The following is a 22,648-nucleotide window of genomic DNA, read 5'->3' on the forward strand; positions in this document are numbered from 1 at the left end:
AGTCTGAGCAGATTGGACAGATTCCCTTCATGTGACCTCACACTCTGTGGGACTGCTCTCTGCAGCAGAACAAACAACTCATCTCTAACAGTTTCACTGCAGGACGACCAGATCTTGATCAACAGGCACTCGTAGAGACATTTGCTGCTATAAAATGCTCGCGATTTCCCACAAAACAACATTTCTGAGTGATTTTTAAGCCTCTAACAGTGCAGCATTCAGCGCTATCCTCACTGCAGCTTCATGGCTGAGTCTGTGGGGCCTGTGGAGAGGCAGGTACATGACATCGATCTGGTTCAACTTTCTACTAAAAATATTTTGACCAAGGTTTGACAGTATCTGCATTTCCTCTTTGGCACTTCTACTTTGCAGCCCGGGTGCTTCTGCCACACTAGAGTGACACTTGTGGATTGAAGCCAGACATTGTCAGCTCATTATCAACACCCTGTCATGTGTTGTCAGCCTGCGCTTTCCACAGCTCTCCCTTCCTGTGTATGTGTGTGTGTCTGTGTGGGGGGTGTTATTGTGTGTGGTGAGGAGACTGTGGGATGACTTAAGAGCTGAAAGATGTCTCCCTGCTCAGGCTCCTTGTCTGAGGATTAAGGCTGCACAAGGAAGTAAAGGAAGTGCTTACAAGGAGGCATCGGTCTTTTCCAGTCCGATGTTTTTGTTTTTTTCTTCCTTTCCCTTGTTTTGTGTTGTCGACCTCTCAGAAATCACTTGCTGTTTATCACAGATACAAACAACAGGAACATGCTGCTACTCAGACACAGGTTTTCTGCTTCCTTCTATTTCCGTTCCGCTACAGTTTTTTGTGCCTTTTTTAAAACACATTTCCTCTTTCAGATGCTGCCAGATTGCACATGAGAGCGCATGTGTCAAACATTGTGTGTGCATCTTCTGTCTGCAAAGCACTTCCTGGTTCCTGACAGTATAGTGTTAGAAATATCCCCCTCCTGGGCCAGCGAACGGTTAAGCCTGGCCCCCCATTCCTTTCCACTTCTTTCTCCCTCTCTCTCTGTGTCTGCTGACATATTTTCAGACTTTCACGTCACACCTCAAATCTCTGGCTCCTTACTGCACAGAAGTTGCCAGATGTGATAGCAGCTGAAACTAAGTGTGAGAAAATGTGTGTGTGTGTTTGTGTATGGGTGGTGGTGGTGGTGGTTGTGGGGGGGGGCTGAAAGACAGAAGGACAGACAAAAAAAGCTGTGTGTGTGAAAGTTGTGATGAAAATGGAGCGAGTGGTGTTATGGTTGAGATGATGTATATATTTATAGCATAAGTGCCACTGTTCATTAGCAGCGAGCGAGAGAGAGAGAGTCAGCAAGGGGAGGGGAGGAAATGAACAATGGAGGGGAAATGATCAGTAATCTGCGACGCTAGCTGTCAGCCTCCACTGCAACAGCCTGTCTGGATTCTGGATCTCATTATAGGTAAATTCATTTGGCTTTGGGGCCACGGCCAAAATATGCTCAAGTAATTGAGAGAGACAGAGAGAGTGTATGTGAGTGTAACTGTGTGTACAAAAAAGGGAAGCACGGGTCAGTGTTTTATTGTAAGTAGGATTTGCACATATCTTGGTTCTGTGATTGTCTGAACTACTTTTTAATGCATTGCCAGTGATGCCTTTCACACTACCTGTTATTAGGGCTTCTAAAAATGAATCACCAAGATCCCAACTAACATTTAGCTAACATTTAGCAAGCTAGTCTAAAGCATCACCACACACATTTGGACCTATGAAAAGATTTTTGAAAAAAAGGGCCTTGGTGATCATTGTTGTCCGCGTTTGTAAACAAATGTAAAAAGTGAGGCAAATGCAAAAGGGGCACAAGTGGAGGCACTGGTGAGAAGGACGGTTCAGAAAAAAAGGAGTGCAAACATAGTAAACAGAGTGGAGCCTGAAGGGAGAGAGAGCATGTGAAAGACGGGGAGAGAGAGGGCTGTGCCGGGGAGACGGAGCTTGCCATCTGGAAAACAGCATCTTTCCCTCCGCTCTGCTCCTCCCCTCTTCTTCCCTCTCGGCATCTCTCCCACGCTCCAGAGCCCAGCCTTCAACTCCCCGGATCTTTCCCAAACTCTCCCGAGGTACAGGCGGTTTGTGTGTGCATGCGCGCGTGTGTTTGCGTGTGCCAAGTTTGTGAGATTCGAAGCCTGCGCGCGCGCGCGCGTGCTGTACGAGTACTTGACACCGCGATCAGTACTTTCCGTGTGTTTGTCTCCCTCCTCTCCTCTCCGCGCAGCAGCAGCGGCAGCTGAGGTGGGCGTGCGGACCCTCTGACCCTCTCTCGCCCACTCTTCCTCCGTCTCTCCCTCTTCGCAGCAGCGACAGGGGGGCTATGGATGGACTGCGTTTACCTCCACTCATAGAGGAGGCTTTGGACTCCACAGGTCTGTGTGCTGCTGTGTTGTCAGTGTGTGTTCATCTGCGACTCCGCGTAGCTGGATACAGCCGTGTGGCTGTGTTTTGCACTACAGATTATATAGACAGCGATCAGCCGGGGAAAAAGGTAGAGGGTTAATGTTTCTCTCTCTCTCTCTCTCTCGCTTTTCTTTTTTCAAAGAAAGAGCATGCTCTCTAAAAGTGAGTGATGTAAAGTGGGCAGGATGTGGAACGGGAGAAGGGTGGTCTGGTGTCGAGGTGTTTACTGTGGGAGCGTGTTTCTAAAGAGCTGCAGTCGAGCTGACAGACTGAGTGAGTGAGTGAGTGAGTGGACAGCACGGTAAGATACGGCATCTGTGGACGTTTGATGGAGGCGACACGCTGCCAGGTAACGATTTGCTGGCAGCCAAAGGCAGGAAATAATTTAGGCCTAGCGTTTAGCACTGTTGAATTTGTTGCATATGTTATCCCGATGGAGAACTGATGGAATCTGGAGTCATACAGAGCTGGGTGTTATTTCTGCTAAAGATTGAATCTCTCTCATGTTTTACGCAGATTATCATCTGCGGAGGAATGAGACGTGCTTATAGTGCACATAGTGGCTTGGAGCAGATGAGCAGCTTCACTTAGGCTTGCTTGGTAACTTCATTCCACTGAAAGTTGCTGCATGACAGCGAACACAATGCATCTTTATTTTATGTTTTTGCCTCAGATAGAATTAGTACTGTTTAACTATGCAGAAAAGAATGTGTGGTATTTCTCTCTCTCGTTCCATGATTCACAATGAAGAAGAAGTATGTGTTTTGCAGACAGAGTGGCCCTGTGTGTGTGTGTGTGTGGACGCTGGAAGGAGGATGTTTATTGGTGTGGAGGGGCTCGGAGAAACAGACACACACACAGGTCAGCAGTTTGCTCAGAGTCAGGTTTCCTTTTCCTCTGTTAATGTCCTAAAAGTGAACTTTCAGGACCAAGGACTGTGTGGCTCATTTCTTTTAATATGTTCGCCATAGATGCCCGTAGACTTATCAAACCACTTGCATTTGTGAGCACTTTTGTTTATTACATTTGTTGTGCTGAAGCCTGACCGCCGTAACGCGGATGCTGTCTCAGGAGAAATCCTTCCTTACCTAACAAGCTTGTTCCTGTTATCTATCCTGTTAACTCCAGGGACTCTTTTATTTTTTTCCTTTCATCACAACCTGAGGCATGTTTTGAAAGCTGGGAATTCAGTGCTCGTGATGGCAAACATTGAGCTTATGAGCTTATGGTGGTGTCAGTCCTGACTTCTGGAGCATAAAAAGAACTAGAAAGTGGATTGAGCTGAGTTGATAACTGATATCGTTTTGAATTATGTACCTTTGGGGGATCTAAAGGGATTTAAGTGCATTTATTCTGCCCTGGCTGAGGTCAGCCCTAACTCTCAGCATAAGCCTGGGTTCTTCAAAAAAGCAATTTTATTAAAAAATTAGCAGCATTTTTCTGGTTTTTGCACTTTTGCTGAGGATTAATTCTACACTGCCTTGCCACATCTACCAACAGAGAATGCAGATGCTCCTGTGCAAACACATGCTGCCGCCGAGCAAGATCATCACAGGCACATCTGACATTTACAAGGTGTCTGCATACGATGCCGCCACTGGCCACCATATTGTTCCTCCCTCCCACTTGCACGAGCTGCCGAACACTTCTCTCTCCATCCTTCTCTCAGCTTTTCCCACTCAGTATCTCGTCCCCCTCTTTCAGATGGAATCCTTTGCTCTCTTCAGCGCCCACACACCCTCCAACACACACACAGACACACACACACGCACAGACACACAAACCTTTTGCACCTGCCAGCGCGTCAGCCCACGCAGCATTTCTCTCCTGTTCTTTCCCTCCATTCCCTCATCTTCTCTCCAGTGTTGTGCCCTCATGCTGCAAAAATTCACATCAGCAGTGGATACTCCCCAAAGGTACACAAACAGAATTTCTTTCAGCTCTCCGGAACTAATAAACAGCAAAGTTGCTGCCTTGGACAAACTTTGTAGATGTGGGAGCTGCTTAGACCTTTGAGAAAAACCAAAAACCAAAAAGCCAAGAACAACAAACGAAAACAAATCTCGCATGCTTTTCTGCCCTCAAGCATCCCTGATCCCTGTTTCTCACTGTCACATGTTCCCCCCACCCACTTCTCTGGTCTCTCCCACCAGACCTAAGTGCTTCATTTAAAAAAATAGGGGGAAAAAAGGGCTCTTAAGGCACTCTGCAGGTCCCTGGCTAAACCGAGTGTGCCATGTGTTCTTTATTCTTACTCGGCTGTATAATGGAAAAATTCTTAAAACTTTCAAGTGAATAGAGAAGGTTCACGAACTCCCGCAGCTCCTTCCTTCAGCTCCCCTCTCGCCCCCATGGCTTTAACTTTTCTTTTCCCTCGCAGAAATGCTTGGCATTGTCAGCCTATCATTAGTGCACCCTTCCTCACGCTCTGGATTTATCTTTTTTGAATTTTGGCAGCTACACAATGAGCTGTGGTGTCCCCTATTTTTTTAAAATAAGACCTAAGTGATAAAAAAACCTTTCCATAGAGATTGTTTTGCTCGGGGTGGTGGTTTGGAGGGGGGGTTGATTTGTGATGAAATGGGTTATAACTGCATGACTTGTTTTCCTGCGTTCTTCTTCTGATGCTATTCATATCCCTTAATGGAATAGCTATGCAACAAGCTTACGCACACACTGCACCAGTGCAGATTCGTATTAAAAAAGAACAAAAAACACACATTCCCTGAATAAATCACCTACAGCGTGCACACACTGACACAGATTTTGTGCGTGCTCATCTAATGAGGCCAAATTATAGCACATCCTGCGATGCTTTTCTATTCCATTGACCCACTTTCCCTTATTCCCCTTTGAAAGTGCAAATACGAATTTTCCATTTAAATAACAGAACGGCTGATTAAGTCGCTTCAACTTTCTTTTCTTCTCCTGCTGCTGTTGTTCCTCACTCTCCCTGGACTTTTCAGCCTCTGAAGTGCAGTGCAGAGAGAGAGCGAGGGAAAGAGATAAACTCACTTTAACCTCACGAGACCTCCACCTCTGTCGCTTGCTGCTCATCTGGAGCCGCTGAGTCTCCACGCAGCTTGAAAGCAGTGCATCTCATATGATGGTGACCTCACCGTGTGGGCTTTGTGACGGTGCACCTGATACAATTGCACAGACTCTTCTCTGGGGGGGTAAAGGAAAGGTTTCTATGGAAAGCAAAGCAGTGGACAAAAATACAGCTTTATCACCATGGTGATTCTCTATATGTTGAAGCTCTGGGTTGTTGGTGTGCTGACCAAGGGTGCATGGTGGATGTGGAGATGTGTGGGGTTAACGTCTTAAATCTTTCTCCTTCCTTGTGTGTCTCTAATTGTTTTTTTCCCCTGTTTCCCTTTCACATATGCTCCTACGGTGGCTCCTTGTTATTTCAGCTCCCCCTCCCTCCTCTGTATTATGTGTTGCTGAGGAAGTGTGCCAGTGCAGGGAAAAAGCTACAACATCAGAGCAGGGCTGATTTCAAAGCTGGGGTAGGAGGGGGTGTTGTGCATTATGCATGGCCTCCTACACGTAGATTCGTCACTCACACACACACACACACACACACACACACACACACACACACACACACACATATGATCATAAATACAGTATGTTATGTATATAGACTCATCAGAAGTGGGGATCTCACTACACATGTATGCATGCTCATATTCTATGTATTTACACACATGCAAAGCCAAAGAGAAGTGGTCACTAGTGGCGTGTATTCATATGCAAATATAAACTCCTAGGGCATATGCACAAATGAACCACTGACACCGTGGCACACACCTGTTTGCTCAGTCACAACACACCCAGGACACGACACCCGTAGACAGCCTCCTCCAGCGCCGCCTTTCAGCGAGCAGTCGTTTCTTTTATTTGCTGATTTGACACCAGATGTTCCTAACTACCTAACTAGCAGTCAATTCATTTAACTAGCAGCAATAGGGAGAGACTCTCTTAAATTCTCTCGAAAGCACTTTGCTCCACATTCCCTATTATATTACACCTGATTGCACGAAGCGGTATCATTAAAGATAAAGACTGTAAAAAAAGTGAGCGCATAAATGCTGTTTTTCCCAGTAAATTCCTGTCTACTTAATTAGTCTGCGAGGCTGAGCTTCAGATTTCGCTGCTCGATGGATGCGTGCTCTTCTCTGCGAGCCCGTCCCTCAACCCATCCCTCTGCTGGCTAAAAATCCCCACTCTGCTCTTCAATTTTGCAAAGTGCAATTTTCATTATGCTCCACACTCCATCGCAGAACACCAAATCAGAAGCAAAACAAAAAGGCTCGTGTTGACACATTAAATGTTTGAATTAAATCTCAGGCAGCCTTTCTGAGATGCTGACAAAGACTACTTGGCTCTGCCTGTTGCCTCTCTTCTAAAGTGGCACAGTGTGTATACCAACATACTCGGTGTGCTGTGCTGCAGTGTGATTATGAAAGAATGTGTTGTGCATAGATAAAAGCCGTCCTCTCCCCGGAGCTGTTGCACTGCTCCTGAGATGACTCCGCTGTCCGTCGCCTGCTCTTGTATGCGCGCGGCGTCCATGTCTAATGCAATCCCAGCGTGACTAAAAGAAAAAATCAAGCACAGTGGAGTGAGCACAGGTGTCACTGCAGCTGATTTGGCTGCACAATGTGCTCGACATTCACCCACAAGGTGAGGAGATTAAGCTTCTTTTAAATATACCTAACAAGTGTTTTTTAAAAGAGAGGACAATAATGACCATCTATAGTTTACAAAAGAAAACACTTGATCCAAAGCCTTTTGGAGTTACCCACCATGAGCTCAACATATCCTGTAAGAGATCTGGATGTGAGTGATATTCAGTGGGAAGCTTTTTGTCTCTTGATGGCCTTTAGCCGCCCCTGGCTATACAAGCAGCTCCGGCTAAAACTCCCCGCCACAGAGCTCCGGCTCTCTCTTTCTTTATGACTAACTCATTACACCAGCATCAAAGTTTAATGACAAAATAGCCCTGCGCTCATGAAACCTCTCGCATGCCTCTCAGGGGCCGCATTGTTTAAATTAACATCATTATGAGACAGGAAGGAATAAGACTGTCACAGATGCATGATAAAATATGCTGTGATGGACACCGTTACATCTAGCGAGCAGAGAAAAAGAAAGAAAAAATAATTATCACAAGAACTGGAAGCATCCCCAGAGCCGAGATTACACCGGTGAGCATCGCTCTTAATTAGGGTAGATCTTTAGTTAATGCTTTATTCCGTCCCCTGCTGCAGCCTTCTTCTTTTTTCTCATCACGTCTCTCCATCTTCTGTTCCTCAGTGAACACCATTCCCCCTTTCCCATCCTCACATTGCTTTCTGAGTACAAACAGCAATTTTTGGCCACTTGGAGACCACTCAGACATGAATGCGCAGTACTACATATTGATTTATTTCTGAGAAGGACTTGACCCAGGAGGGCATGCTGTTGAGAAGTGAGAGTGAAAGGATATTAGGTCAGTGTGTGTTTGTGTGTGTGTAATGCAAGCAAAACTGCCAGGGATGCCTTCTATTCTGAACTGCTCTGACTTTGTCTCAGTAGCTGCAGTGAGACAAAGAGCTATAATGCACAATCAAGTTCACTCTTATTGGTCTGCATCATATATAATGTCTCAATTTTGGTTTTAGAGCTTCTGATTGGGCCTGAGCTTATTACTGAGCAAAATCTTTAAAGAAGAAGGCAAAAATGTGACACGAGATCATGTGAAAGAGCTGTGTGTCACATCTCTCTTACTATGAGTGGTAGCTCTGTTGTTGTGGACTTAGAGGTGCATTGCTGAGTGGTGAGTCATAGCGATTGCTTCACCTCCCCACTTCTGTTTCCGCATTGTGTCAGCTAACCTGCGCCACCTGCTGGCCAAACATTTAAATCCACAGTGCGGATACAATGATGCGTGTGCCGTAACACACAAAGCTTTGAAATGCGGTGAATAAAGAGAAATATGTTGCGTGTGAATGCTACTACATTAACGTCTGCTTATTACAAAATTCTGACATTTTAAGGCACGTCTGATTTTCTTCCTTTAATCAGTGGAATCACTAAAGAAAAAGGATTGTGTCCTGGAGTTAATCACAAAAGAGGATTTTCAGTTATACTGTCTGATTGAACAGCTACGCTTAAATCAGAGTGAACAGGATGTGATGTACAAAGAAGTCGGTGCCACTTTAATCACAAGATGGTGCTGTTGATTCGGGGGAGAAGAGACCATTTGCTCTGCAGCCAAGCGTGACTGAGTTTTTAGGCGATGACAGATGGGTTTGTCACCTGTAAGGCTCTCCATCCCTTTTCCTTCTCGTAATGTCTGCCATCTCTCCACCAGATGACCCCTGTGATCTGAAAGCCGAGAGCAGCCCCACCATGGACAACGAGATAACCGCCAAGGAGCGAGGAGTCCTGGAGGAGAACAACGAGAAAGAGGAGATGGACCAGGAGAGATCTCAGGAGGAAGAGGGGGAAGAAAAGAAAATGAAAGAGGAGGAAGGTGAAGGGGAGGAGAAGAGGAAGAAGGAGCAAGAGCCGCTGACTGAGGAGCAGGAGCTGGAGGAGCTCAGGGCGCAGGTGCTGCAGCTGCTGCTGGAGCTGGAGGAGGCCAGAGAGACCTCCAACAAACATCAGGAGAGCTTCCACGAGCTGCAAGGTGAGAACTCTTGCCTTGAATACCTCTAGGACTGTATCCCTATACTGTACTATGTATTCATTCTTTAATACCTTTAATTATTCATTTATTAACATTAACATTAAATCACCCCCCATAAAAATGAATGCAAATGCACTAATCATCCATCAACATGCATTCATTCTGTAAGATTTTTTCTGGCATTTATAGATTATGCTGACTGCCATGATAGTCCCTACTCTGACATTTTTATCTGTTATGTTCAGTCACAACTGGAATCGGTAACAAAAGCTGAATAAAAAGCACGTCACATTTTAACACACGTAGGTAATAAAACACAAATAGCCGGGCCTTTTTCACCAATTTCTCTTCATAATATAATTTTTCCTTCTTTTAATTCTAGGACAGCTTTGCAAAAAGCAATGCTACACCAAGCGCTTTGCTTAGAAATTAATCTGCATTTTGCAATTAACCATCATTTTTCAAATCTGCAAATTGTTTGCCAGCGCCGCTCCCAAATCGCATTTACAAAAGCAATAACCCTGGGCTTTCATTCGTTACATTTCCAACACATGCATATTCGGTGAGTGGAAAAGAAAAATAATGGAAATAGCTAAGACCAACAAGCAAAGTTGAAAAAGAAAAAACCTTTTCATTTAATTGCGGGTAAATTTTCTGTGAGCTCAAAACGCTACCGAACATTTTTTACTAACCTTGTTTTTGGCCTTTCCCTTGCTGTGAAAAAAACTCCATTTGTGCTGTAAGACGTCATGATTATAAAATTCCTGTTACAATCTCAGCCTGAATTTTCTTCAGAGTACTTTTACATAAATGTTTAAACTATTTTTTCCCCTATTTTTACACTGATCAGTAGAAAAAAACCCTCTCTTAACTTTCTACCTTGTGAAATTTTGTTAGATACATATATAGAAGGCTAACAGTTTATATGTGGTTACTGACAGTCTGTTGCTCATAGTCATTAAAAAGAGCATAACCTCATACCTTAGAAATGATGAGCATAATGTTCAGAGACACTAGCAGTGACTAAGGCCTTGGGTATGAGGTTACACTGAGCTCAGTGTGTGTGTGCGTTTATGAGTGTGTGCATTTAACAGTGTGTCATTCTTAGAGACATGGCATGGTGAGCTCAGCAGTTTGTCTGGCAGCGGGGGGGAACCATTCCTCAGACAACTGCGCTCACACTGCGGGAAGTTTCTAGACTGAGTGTCCTAGACCTCAACCAGAATTCAGTATTGGTCGAGACCCTCTGGGAACAGTCAGCTGTTCGGTGCGTTGGCAGCTGATGCATGCAGATGCTGTTGTCTCGGTTTCGGGTTTCTACCCCCACACCAGTAATGATGTAGCTTGATGAATGGTTTAATCTGAGGGCGTTAAAAACCAAATTTAAAATGGAAAAAGTTGTAAATAATATTGATAACACTCTACTAACTGTAGCTTAAACATTATGAAAATAAAAAATGAGATTCTAGATCCATGGAAGTGGCACTGCGAGGTGATACTGAACAGCCTATGTTTAGCAAGTACATTGTTTATGAATTTCACGAGCTTGGTCAAGAACATTCTGGGAAGCGACTGGTGAGTTTGGTGAAATGGCACAATGGCCTGTTATGGAGGGCTTCCTGTGTAGTCAGTGGTTATCTGTCTTTTTTAAGAAGTCACCCTCAGCTGAGAGAGGCCCAGTGCAGATAGATGAGACCTAAGTGACCCCAACCCTCTAAGAAGAGGCCAGCCCTTATCTTAGCTATAGCTAATGACTGGCTTGCTCCTCATTTCAAGCTTAAAGTTGGCTTATCACAGTCTTTTCCATTTGGTATGCTAGTATAACCAAACAAAATGACACGATGCTAAGCTCCCTGGTTAAACACAAAACATGTTATATTGTTAAAGCTAAACTGAATCAAAGACTTCTTTCAGTCACTAATTAGGACATAAGGAAAGCTAAACAGCGAAGCAGCAGGTTACCAAAAAACAGACAGACAATGCCGCCCCCCCCCAACAAAATCTCCAGTGACAAATGACAGTTATCCAGCTCCAGTGATAATCACATGGAGTTCAGAGGCCGGCACTATCAAGCAGGAATAAGAGTCAGTAAAGAAATTCAGGGTTTAACCGAGTTTTTTGTATTACAAGGATCATTCATAATGAAGTATATTGCCAGGCAACTCATGCTATACCTACCTATCCTATTTTCAGACTTGTACTCGTTGGCCTCATATAAAATTTGCAAGCAAGCCTACTTACCAGGTTGAATTATGTGTTTATATTTACTCTCACGCCATTTAATGCAACCAGGTTGCAGCTTAAATAGTAAGGCTAAAACTGGCTCATACAGAAAAGACGCGGCTACTCACATTTAGGCAGCGCGTGAATTCAGACGTATTTTTAGTCAGATCTTCCCGTGCACATTTTTTCCAACTTTCCTCCCGGCTTTAAATAGATTTTATTCAGGCCGTCTCACGCTTTTCCAGTCTTGCTGACCACCAAATCACTTAGAGCGCATACACATGCTAGTACAGCACTTTTCCTATCACACACACTCACACACCTTTGCTTTGGCTGCAGCAACTGTGCATTTGGCGTGTATGATGAGTTTTCTAATTTTATAGTTTGCTCTTATTTTGTAAAATATTCCAGCGTGCTGCCAGCAGACTGGACACCTTCTGCCAACGCCTTTTTATGTGAATAGATTGGAAAACTCAGGGTTGATTGCCACCTTTTGCGTGACTGCATAGCAGGAAGCCTAATGTTAGGGTAAGCCAGATAACGAAAACATACCCCGGGTCTGTTGATCTTGCTTCATATTACAGACCGCAGGTGTTGGTGATCAGGCGCCCGGAGGGGTGCCGCAGATAGACCTGAAACACTCTTCCAAGCAGCAGCCTGAAGTCAGTGGGCATAACAGGCACTCTACATGTTTAGATTCTTATGCGGGACACAACACCACGAAGGAGGCATTTGATCTGCCCGTAGATAACTCACTGCCATTAAGTACACAAGTCACGAGAAGGCTAAGGCGTCCTCCAGCAGATGGTACAGCCCCCACAGAGACCCTGATCTTAGCAACATGGAGTCACCCTGGGATTACACGAAGAGACACAAGCAATTAAGGAATGTGGCAACTTTTCCAAAACACTTGGAGCAACCCACTTGTTTCCAAAAATGTGTAGAAGTTATACTAAATGAAAAGTGCACCAAACACTGATTTTTTAAAAAAATAATTTTTTACAATTAAATTGTACTTGTGAAAGTACTTTGTGTGTGTGTGTGTGTGTGTGTGTGTGTGTTTTTTTTTTTACAAGTATCTTATGTCACTCTTAGTGTTTATAATTTAGCCATCGATCCATTATCTTCCATTATCCTTGTTGCGGATTGGATGGAGCCTATCCCAGCTACCATAGGGCGAGAGGCCGGGTACACCCTGGACACATTGCCAGTCTGTTGCAGGCCTAAAACATAGAGACCATTCAGACTCGCATTACCCCATGGGTAATTATGCCCACTGTCACCAAGTGCTTGCGTCTGATTTTTGGAGTTTTATCTCTATTATTTTAGGGCCTTGACCTGACAATTTAAAGCACCTTGAGCCAATTGTTGTGGTTTGGTGCCATGTAAATAAAGCTGAATTGGATGGACGTATGATTTGATTTAAGAATACGCTCTCGCTATCCTCCTATCTCCTCTTGCTGCTATATAAAAGCCATCAGTGAATCTGCCTGAAGTATGTGGCAGAAAACATTTGGCATGAGACATACTGATAGGGACCAAAAATAAACAGAAATTCAAAAATAGCAGCAAACCAAAAGCTGTGAAACTGGCAGCCAAAGCACTCTGCGTTATTTTTCTACTGCTATCTTTTAAGTTTAGAAGAGAATCTTCCAATGAAAAGGATCATTAGGAACTCGCATACCAGAAAGAAAAATCCTGCTAAGTAATATTGATGGTCTGCTCACGTACTGTTCATTGCTTTTAACAGAAGCAGACATACAAAGCTGCTTGTGTCATCCAGTCATGCCTCAAGGTTGAACAGCTTATCAAGTTGTCATCTTTCTTCTTTTGGCCTGCTGCACTTTTTTCCTCTTATCTCACTACCCACTCCTGACTCCCCGTCTCTCCTCTCCAGGTCTGTTGGAGGATGAGCGTCTGGCAAGTGCCCATCAGGCTGAGGCATTCACACGGCAGATCCAGAATCTACAAGGTATCAACACAATATGCCTAAAGATCTCTAAAATAACATTTTGGGTCATTTTTTTCCCTTGGATTAAAAAATCGAATCCCTCAGTGCTTAAGATCTCTGCAGATTTTGATCTTTAAGCTGCTAATTTATTAGCAGGACTTCCGTTTCATGCCAGAATTTTTGTTCTCAAAGACAGACAAAGAAAATCAGAAAGGAAAAAAAAGTTCTTTAAAGTTGCGCGGTGGAGAGAGCTCTCCATTCCTGAAATGACTAAACTAATAATCCCAACCTGACCCTGAATAAAAAGCATGCCAGTTACCATCAGTTACATCAGCTCCACTTTCAAACAGCACCCGCACAGGCGTATGCAAGTACACACCAACCACCTACACACACAAACACACACAGGCCCACAACTGCAAAGCCTCAGGTGAGATCATACATATACACCCATACTGACACTGCAGTCTCACCCACACATCTGCCATAAAGAAAACCTAACGTTCTCCTCCTCCTCTTCCTCTTCCCCCGCTTGCCACAGCCCAGTTGCGCTCTGTGCAGGAGGAGATGTACAGCCTGGAGGAGGAGAAGGAGAGCGAGCTGGCCGAGGCCCAGGAGGAGCTGCGCACGGCTCAGGAGGAGGTGCTCCTGCTCCAGCAGGCCGCGGAGGAGGCAGCGGCGGAGAGGGAGAACGACATCGCCTCGCTGCAGGAAGAGCTGTGTCGCCGGCGGGCCGAGCTGCAGCGCCTCAGTGAAGAAACCCAGGAGTACGAGCTGGAGATAACCACGCTCAGGGCCGAAATCAGCATGAAGAGCCAGCGCAGGGAGGCCGAGAGGAGAGAGGGTATGGGATGAGGAAAGGGGGGAGGGAGAAACAGCTACAGTCAGAGAAGAAGTGACGCTGCATCACGTGTGTCTTATTAGGTTCTTAGTTACCCAAGTCATTGTAGTCTTACGAGCTTGAGAAAAGAAGGCGACTGGTTGTCTTTAAGTTTGTGAATTTAACCCTACTAGGGGTTAAATCCGCCTTTTTTCCTCATCTTAACTCATGTGACGTAGGACATGAGAAGTAGTAGGTCAATGACCACCTCTCACAGGAACAACCCCCAGTAGGGGTTAAATACCTGGGACTCTTCATGTTTTGTTTTAAGAAGTATTGAAGCCTCTTGGATTAGAGGCGAAAACATCTTCACAAACTCAAAAATAAAGTTTTCTTCTTTCTTCAAGCTTTTAAGTTTAGCACAAAAAGCCTGTGATCAGTCTTTGCACGAGGATGGTCTCGTTTCTTCACAGCATGTTAGTAAACTGCAGTCAGGAACATCTGTCATTGGCGGGTTCAGTAAATGCTACAAAATAGGATTGCTGGGAGTTGAGAAAGGGAGTGACATGTGTGTGTATATTCAGAATACCAGGGACATGAGGTCACGACAGGGAGGGACCCACACTTCCAGCGCATGATGTCACTGCTGGGCTCTGGAGCTGGGTGGGACCGAGGGTGGGGGGGAACATCACCAAACTGCACAAACATTATTGGTGGAAATGGCTTTTCTGCTTCAGTTCTTGCACATACTAAAACATTTGTAAGCCTTAAAGGAACTGCCAGTCGGATTTTGATACCACTGAGACAGAGCTGGCATGCATGTGTCATCCTGCTGCCAATCATTATTCCAGGCTAAGCTAACCAGCTGCTGGCTGTCGCTTCATCTTCAGCAGACAGATATGAGATTGTTCCAAAGCTTCTCGTGCTCTGAGAAGAGAGCAGATGACTAAAATTTACGTTTTACACTATCTGTACTATAAAGATGTGTAGGAGTATACGATGTCGTTTTAAACATCCTCATCTGTGGCCTTCTTGCTCCGACAGGTGACGTCGACCTGCTAAAGGAGGAGTGCCGCATGCTGAGGGAGGAGTGTCAGACCCTGAAGGAGGACAACAGACGGCTCTCCGAGAGGCTGCAGCTGCTGCAAAGACAGAGGACATGGTGAGAGGTCAACGACTGCTCACTCGTCAGCTGTGCTCACTGGATCAGCTGGAGGGGATACCCTCTGGTATTACTAGCTCCCATCACAGCACCGACCACCTGTTTAAGCACTCCAGCAAAGTTGTAGCATGATATGAGGGATTACACATAAGCAATTAAGAATTAAGAATGCCTTTGAATTGTAAGGTTGTTCTATGTGATGAGCATTTGCCAATACTGTCTGGCCATTTACTGGGAAATTTAAAAGAATAGATGTTACTGTGCATGCCTATAGGGTGTAAATATTTTAACTTCAGGTTTAACTGTATGTGTAGCTGAAAAGCAGGTTGACAAAACAGTGTCACCATTTGATATCAACATTTCTAGTATGGGTTAACACATTCTGCTGTTTTTACAATAAGAAATAAAAAAATGATAGCAGCCGGTTAATTTGGAGCCGCTTTATGACCTCGCAGCTCTAGCGTCTACCTGTCGCTGAAAGAGGAAGACGCAGGGGAGGGCACAGAGGGAAAGGAGATGGAGACCGGCTCAGATGAGGTCATGACAGAGAGCTACATGACCATGGCCCAGTCTGAGAACTGTCGTCTGGTGGATGCCTCCATCCAGAAGAACATCTCATTCGATGGGAAGCCGATGACGCCGACGAGCTGGACCGGAGGGATCGGGGAGATCTTCTCGCTGAGAGACCAGCTGAAACAGGCTGAGGAAAAGGCCTCACAAGTTCAGAGAGAGGTACAGTGGCCTAGTTTGCTAGTGACGCCACGACTAGAAAGATTTGGTACACACTATTCTTCTGATTCTTTTGGCCTCTGTGTCCTCCAGTGTGAGGGTCTGAAGATGGAGCTGCAGGAGTTGCAGGTACTGTATGACAGCAGTCAGAGGGAGAGGGCAGAGCTGGAGGAGGAGCTGCAGCGCTGCAAGGCAGAGCTGGAGAAGCTGTCGGGGGGGACGCAGGTGAGGAACCACAGAGCTCAAGCCCATCATGGGACAAACTATAATAAAAGTATAGCGCTGGCATCAGCAGAGAAACTGATTGAAATGCTGTACATCTTTCTGTGATTGCTGATAATATATTTAGATATTTATCATTGCTTTCTGAACTTGTTCCCATATTTTGTTTTTAAATGATATGAATTTATTCTAAAAGCAATATTCCAGCTACACAATGAAGGAAATGTAAAGTTGTTTCTGTTGTTGTTGTTTGCAGTCACACTATCTACTAACACATAACGAACCTCACATTGCTCCTCACTGTATCCTGTGTCTGTTGAGCCCACTTTTTTATGTGTCCCATACTGCAGCGATACATGTGTTGATATGAGCTGACTTGGCCTGTCAGCCCATATCAGTATTTACGGTGTGCTTTGGGCTGGGGAACGTTCCCCCCACTGTGTCTGTGTCCTGACTGCTCAGTTAGAGCAATGCTTAAATACTGTTGTTTGACAAAAACACACAACCTCTAATAAAATGCATTCAGGCGCCTTGGAACTAATGCACTTTATACCACTGAAGCCTATAAGCAGACTTGAGATCTTTTTAACACAGTAAATGTAATTAAGTGACTTTTTTTTTTCTTGTTTAGACTTTTTATTTAATTCCAGACTGGTTTCTCTTCCTTCTAATAAAGTTACATATGAAAAATCTAAATGAAATGAAATGAAACTGAACACAATTCATGCCATATCCATTTAAAGCGCGACTATTCTTACATAATAACTACTTGAAAGCATCCAGCATGGTTTGTACGTTGAACTATGAGTTATAACTTCTCAGTTCAATGTATTTTTCATGACCTCTCAGCCTTCCAGGTGCCACTGAATGAAAGCATAGGTTGTGATTTCCATTGCAAAGCTCCCGAAGAATTTGAATGCACTGACGGTAGAACAGTCTGTGCTTTCACCTGCATTGCCATGCAAAGACAGTCGCTACTCTGAAAGTCGAGTATTATCAAGTTTTAAAAAGAGCAGATAAAAACTCAATGAAAAATCTAAACAAAACCTCAGAATTTGGATCATATTTTTGCGATGGTTGAAATCATCCAGTGAAAACGGAACTGTGTTTTGTCTGCAACAGCCATGATGAGATGTCTCCACATCGTGTCGAACTGTCTACCCGTGCCTGTCTCTGACACTGTCCTTGTTCTCTGAATGTCCATGACCTCTCAGCCAAATTTTTTACGACACACGAACAAATTAACTTCAAAATGAGGATAGAGAGACTAACATACCTTCATATGCTAAGTCCATCCTGCGTGCCTTTCTTTCTTTTTCTTTTTTTGCTAGCATGATATCACACGCAGCCAGTAAATGCCACACGGGACTGCTCACGCATAGTCACACTGAGTTGATGTTTATGTCACCGTAAAGTTATGCATTGTTTGTTTAATAGGAAATATTAAATCACTCCATCACAGTCCTTCCCCCCGTATATCACAGCCACAGGCCATTTCACACTTAGAATTGAGTGATTTGTGTAGTGTAGTGGTGGTCCATTTGTGCCGTTGTCACACATCCTTATCTGTTTGTTTTATTATTTGGCTACCTCGCTCCATCATTCATTCATCCCCTTCATTGCCATGGTCCTTGTGTTTGTTTTTGTTCCCTCCTCAGAGATTCATCCATCCGTCTGAGCACGCTGTTCTCTCCATCCCCTTCATAGGAATGATTGTAATTGTGGCTGTGGTCTGGTGCTGGTTGTCGGAGCTGGCGTCCCAGAGAGCAAGGTATGGGAGGAGCTTATATCTGTCTGAAGCGTAATGCTACTTATGGTTCTTGCAAAATATACTATGGATTAGTTCACCTAAATTACACAAAAAAATAAATAATATGCTAAACGAAAGACAAACAAGAGCAGTCAGAGAGCGTAATCCCCCCTCCCCCAGAACGCAAGGGCTATACTAAAACTTTAAGGTTTTATGATGCCTTATTACAACGTGCTTATATCAGCCTGCTTTTATAACAACAACTCTGATGTTTGGCCTCAGACAAGGAAGCATTACATATTAAAATGGTGCATTTTATTATCTTTACCCAGATGATTGGAGCAGAACTGGCTGAAATCTTTGGCTTCTATAAGCTGTAAAAACTTAAGATTTTATGATATATTCATGCGGTGTGTCATTTGCAAAACTTTTAAGCTGTCATTGTGATGTTGTATTGAAAAAATGAAACATGTTGTACACTCTCTCCGTGCCCTTTCATATGATATCTTACTCATTATAGTTTCATGAACTTTTTTTCAAGGTCAGCGTTGAAATCCTAGAGTTTCAAAGTGTTTAGCTGGCTCGCTGTGAGCTGTCTGGAGATGGGAGGGTTGCATGTCTAATTTGCTGACAATACGTAATTGGGTCAATAATAAATAAGCAGGTTTTTATGTGTTAGAGTCCTGACTTCAGCTGAGAGAAGGAAGAGGAAGAGCAAGATGTGGAAATAAGGGAGGAGAGAGTGCAATGGTGGAGGAGGAAAAAGACATAATGAAAAAGAGATGATAAAAATAAACATGTACAAATGTTAAAAGGTCATATGTAAATATATATATTTGGATTTTTGGGCTCTTTAAATTAAAACTAACTTGCAAGTTAGTACTACATAAAATGTGATTAGGTGAAATGGCGCTGTCCGTCTTAGCCACTGTACTAAAGATGGTGGGGCTCAAAAAACTACTTAAAACTACTCTCCTTTTTTCATAAATTGTGTAATATAACAACAGTTCACTTAAAAAAATTTGTCAAATCCCTAACAGCTCGGAATGATAGTGCATGGCTAATAAACCACACAGCTGACGAATGACCTTTGGAGGTATCAAAGATGAAAATCAAAGAAAACAAGCAGGTCCACACCTCGTTATGTTGGGAATCAGGTGTTTTCAGTCCCATTGCAAAGCAAATCTAGCAATGCAGTCTGGTTTTACAAACATTTGTGAAAGAATGGGCCAATCTAAAGAGTGTGTACTGTTAGATATGTAAAGTTACAGAGCAGGGTCAACAACACTCTGCTGACTCAATAACTGCAGAGCTCCAAACCTCCTCTGGCATTAATGTCAGCATATAAACTGTGGACCAGGAGCTTCATGGGATGGGTTTCCCCGGCCGAGCAGCTCCTGTAGATGTAAAGTGTTGATAGCCTAGTGTTTTTGCTCCATATAGTAAGAGGTAAATATGTTATTTTGGTGAACTAATCCTTTATTTGTAAGGAATCTTTGTGTTTAGTTGTTATGGGAGAATCTAAACTGAAGAAATTCCAAATACGGCCTTTAAAATCTGAAACACACTGAAAAACGGATAATATTAACCACTGCCGTCTGTGCACCATTTATGAAAGGTCAACATGGGACGGGTGGGCAGTTTGGCAAAACTGAAAAACAAGAAATCTTTGAGCTTCACTGAATGAATAATTTAAAGAAAAAGCTCAACATTTTATTGGGAAATATGATTTACCACTTTCTTGCCAAGATTTAAATGAGAAGATTGTTACAACATTCATTTATTTGTGTTAAATGTGAAACTACAACCAAATGATATTTAGCTTAAATTAGTATTTTTTTAAAATGTGGTTTGTAAATAGTGAGCTTTGGAGGTGTGAGTTGGTGTTTCCCTAACCAATTACCCCCTGATTTGTTTGCACCGACATTAAATCAGTAACATCTCAATCTCTGAGAGAAGCAAATGTGCCCATTTCGCAAAATGTGGAACTATTCTTTCTATAAGACATCTAGTGTGTATCATCTATGGGTGACAGTTAACTTCTGCTGACTCCTGACACTCTTCCTTTCATGTCTTCCCTCAGGGGAGTGAGGTAGGTTGGAGCTCCATTGTGACTATCACTGCAGCCACAGCTGTGCTACTAGTGATGACTAGCTTATTGAGAGCTCTCGTCCGATTCTGACTGGATGGGTAACAACCGCACGGGACGGACGTCTGCTTCAGACCAGCCCTCACGTCTCCTGCCACGTCTATATCGAGTCACCCGGAATGATCTAAATGTGATAGAAGTGACAACTTTGTAGTAGAAACACCTACGGGGAAACCTTTATCTCTAACGAGACGGTACTACATGCACGCACAGGCTGAGAAAGATGCGCCCGGCATCACTCAAGGCTGAAGACGACAATGACAATGAGCTGACCTGCAGACAGTGCACACGAGGACTGTCCTTTAAATGTATGCTAGTGCTGTGTCATTCCTCTCCTGTGTCAGTGAATATGATTTTTTTTTCTCTTTTAACAATGTGACAAATTATGTTTTTCAGTAGTATGTACCAAATTGGTTTTAGCTTATTTAACCATTATTTATTTATTTGCTATTTAAACTGTTGTTAATAGGTGTCTCTGATCATAAGGACAAGCGTTTGATTTGGAGGAATGCGCTGAAACCCCCAAAAGTGTACATAGCAGAAAGAATTGTTAACAATCAGTTACTGACCCCCCACCCACCCATCAAAAAAACAATGCAATATATGCATGAACAAAAGGTAACAAGTCTTCATGAATTAGCAGTCTATCATATCTATTATTGTGTTATTTTGCCCTTAAATTAGATATTAGACAGCCTTCATTACAAAGCCCTGTGGTCTGCAAGCACGAGAAGGCTGATTGTGGTCAGCCCCTCTTCACATTCCCCTTAATTTATCAATGAACCAACACACCAGGAGGTTAATGCAGAGCCACTTCACTTTGAAATACCCCAACAATATGATTTCTTGTTATGCACTAACATAATAAAGCAGCGTTAGGAGCAAATCCTGGTGGGGGTGGGGTGGGTCTATGTTGTCACTGTTTCTTATACTTTAAGCTAATGCTAATGTCATTGTGAAGGAGTTCATGTTCTTTTTTCTCTGTAAGGCTTTAAACTGGCTTTTGAGTGTTTTGTTAGTGATTTTTTAAGGCGACTGCAGATTGTTCAAGGTACACAGTGTGAGAATGTCGACCTTCAGCTTTACCTACTACATGCTTTATGGGGGAAAAAACCCCTCTGCAGATCTGATTACTACCAGTTGATATCCAGATATTGACAGATTACAACACTGATGCAGTGACATGAGCGAGCACAGCTATTTCTGAAGGCATTACAGGCGCAGTTATGGGTCCAAAATATGTAAATAAGAAAGTGTCAGAAAGAGTTAGGCTAAGCATCAGTTAGGAAAAACTTATGTATCTATGGCAGGACTCTGTTTACATTTGTGATATATGTTATTTTCTTGGTGAAAAATCTTTTAGAACTGAAAACGGCATGCTAGAAAAACATAGAAGCACAAACGTATAATTTATGTTGTTTATGTGGATTCTTTGTATTTCATGTATATAGATGTGACATATAGTACTATGGGAGAGATATTTCTTAAATCCATTTGTACTAGCTTTGTAGAAAGTCTACTCTATTTTGAAAGAGCATCGTATATTTGATAGCTAAAATATATGTCATTTTAATGTTCATTATTTATGGTGAGGTCATTCAGGAGGATTGATAGCATCGCTTACCATTTTCAGTACCTCCGTGTCTAGAGGTGGTGTAGCCGTTGCATGCGTTTAGATTGCAGTTGACCGTAGGTGCAAGAAAGTGCAATATGACTCCTGTTTCTTCAAACCTGTTGAGTTTCAGAAACGTATTGGAAGTTTTTTCTGAAGCCTCGACCTTCATTAGCAATGCCTGACAATTTTTATTTCTGCATATGCACATAGGCTAAGAAAACAAAAAATGTGCCGCTGGACTGCAAATGTTGTCAGTGTCTGTTGGATCAATCGTACAATAGAAATGGAATTCCCATTACTTGCATTAGTATTGAATACTGTCTGATTTGATACATGTGTCACTCACTCTGAGTTTCCTTCATGAATACTGACTTTTATCATAGTTTCAAAAGCTTCTGTAACTGCAGTGTTTCTCGGCTTACTGCTTTACATTTGGATAGCATTGTTGTTTTCAATATAGTTGTGGCTATTTTGTTACCCGGAGGTCTATTTTGCACTGTACACGACTTGACAAAATAAATATACCCGACCCACATGATGTCTGAGAGCTTTATTTTTTCCTGGGTGGTGGTCTCACCCGGCATCAGTCACAAGGTTTAAAGGTCTTACGGAATCCCATTCATGAAAACATAAGTCCAGTCTGAGTAAGAGCAGTCTCTCTGGTGGCGTCACATTACATGGGTTGTATGGATATTAATAAACTTCCTTCCAACGGCGTGACATAAGCTGACAGACATGGCTTCCTTACAGATGGCACAGAGGTTACACTCATGACTCCACTGCCACAGCTCATGGTTTACTGAGTTTGAGTGCATCCAATTATCTAAAAGTAGCCTACATGTGCAGCTCTATAGAAAACTAGTGCCGGTAAAACCCTTCATTGCACGGCTGTCTTTCACTTTTGGTTCACATGAAATTAC

General features: G+C 43.3%; 1 protein-coding gene across 8 annotated transcripts; it reads left to right on the plus strand.

Moving 5' to 3' along the window:
* Positions 1-1,299: 1,299 nt before the first annotated feature.
* On the plus strand, positions 1,300-22,263 carry LOC102076662 (coiled-coil domain-containing protein 136). 8 transcript variants are annotated; one of them, XM_005450930.3, is made up of 10 exons: positions 1,913-2,091; positions 2,250-2,394; positions 8,790-9,107; positions 13,228-13,302; positions 13,823-14,125; positions 15,146-15,263; positions 15,719-15,995; positions 16,086-16,217; positions 17,873-17,985; positions 20,048-22,263. In XM_005450930.3, the coding sequence occupies exons 2-10, from the start codon at positions 2,343-2,345 to the stop codon at positions 20,058-20,060; spliced, it is 1,401 nt and encodes a 466-aa protein (XP_005450987.1). In that variant the 5' UTR covers positions 1,913-2,091; positions 2,250-2,342; the 3' UTR covers positions 20,061-22,263. The 8 variants fall into 8 exon arrangements, 7 of the variants coding, with proteins under 7 accessions (XP_019217276.1, XP_019217277.1, XP_005450987.1 ...); XM_019361731.2 differs by lacking the exons at positions 1,913-2,091; positions 2,250-2,394 and adding an exon at positions 1,300-1,436; XM_019361732.2 differs by lacking the exon at positions 2,250-2,394 and having other exon boundaries at positions 1,904-2,091.
* Positions 22,264-22,648: the final 385 nt, after the last annotated feature.

The sequence above is a fragment of the Oreochromis niloticus genome, linkage group LG7, assembly GCF_001858045.2.
Source record: "Oreochromis niloticus isolate F11D_XX linkage group LG7, O_niloticus_UMD_NMBU, whole genome shotgun sequence".
Taxonomy (NCBI): domain Eukaryota; kingdom Metazoa; phylum Chordata; class Actinopteri; order Cichliformes; family Cichlidae; genus Oreochromis; species Oreochromis niloticus.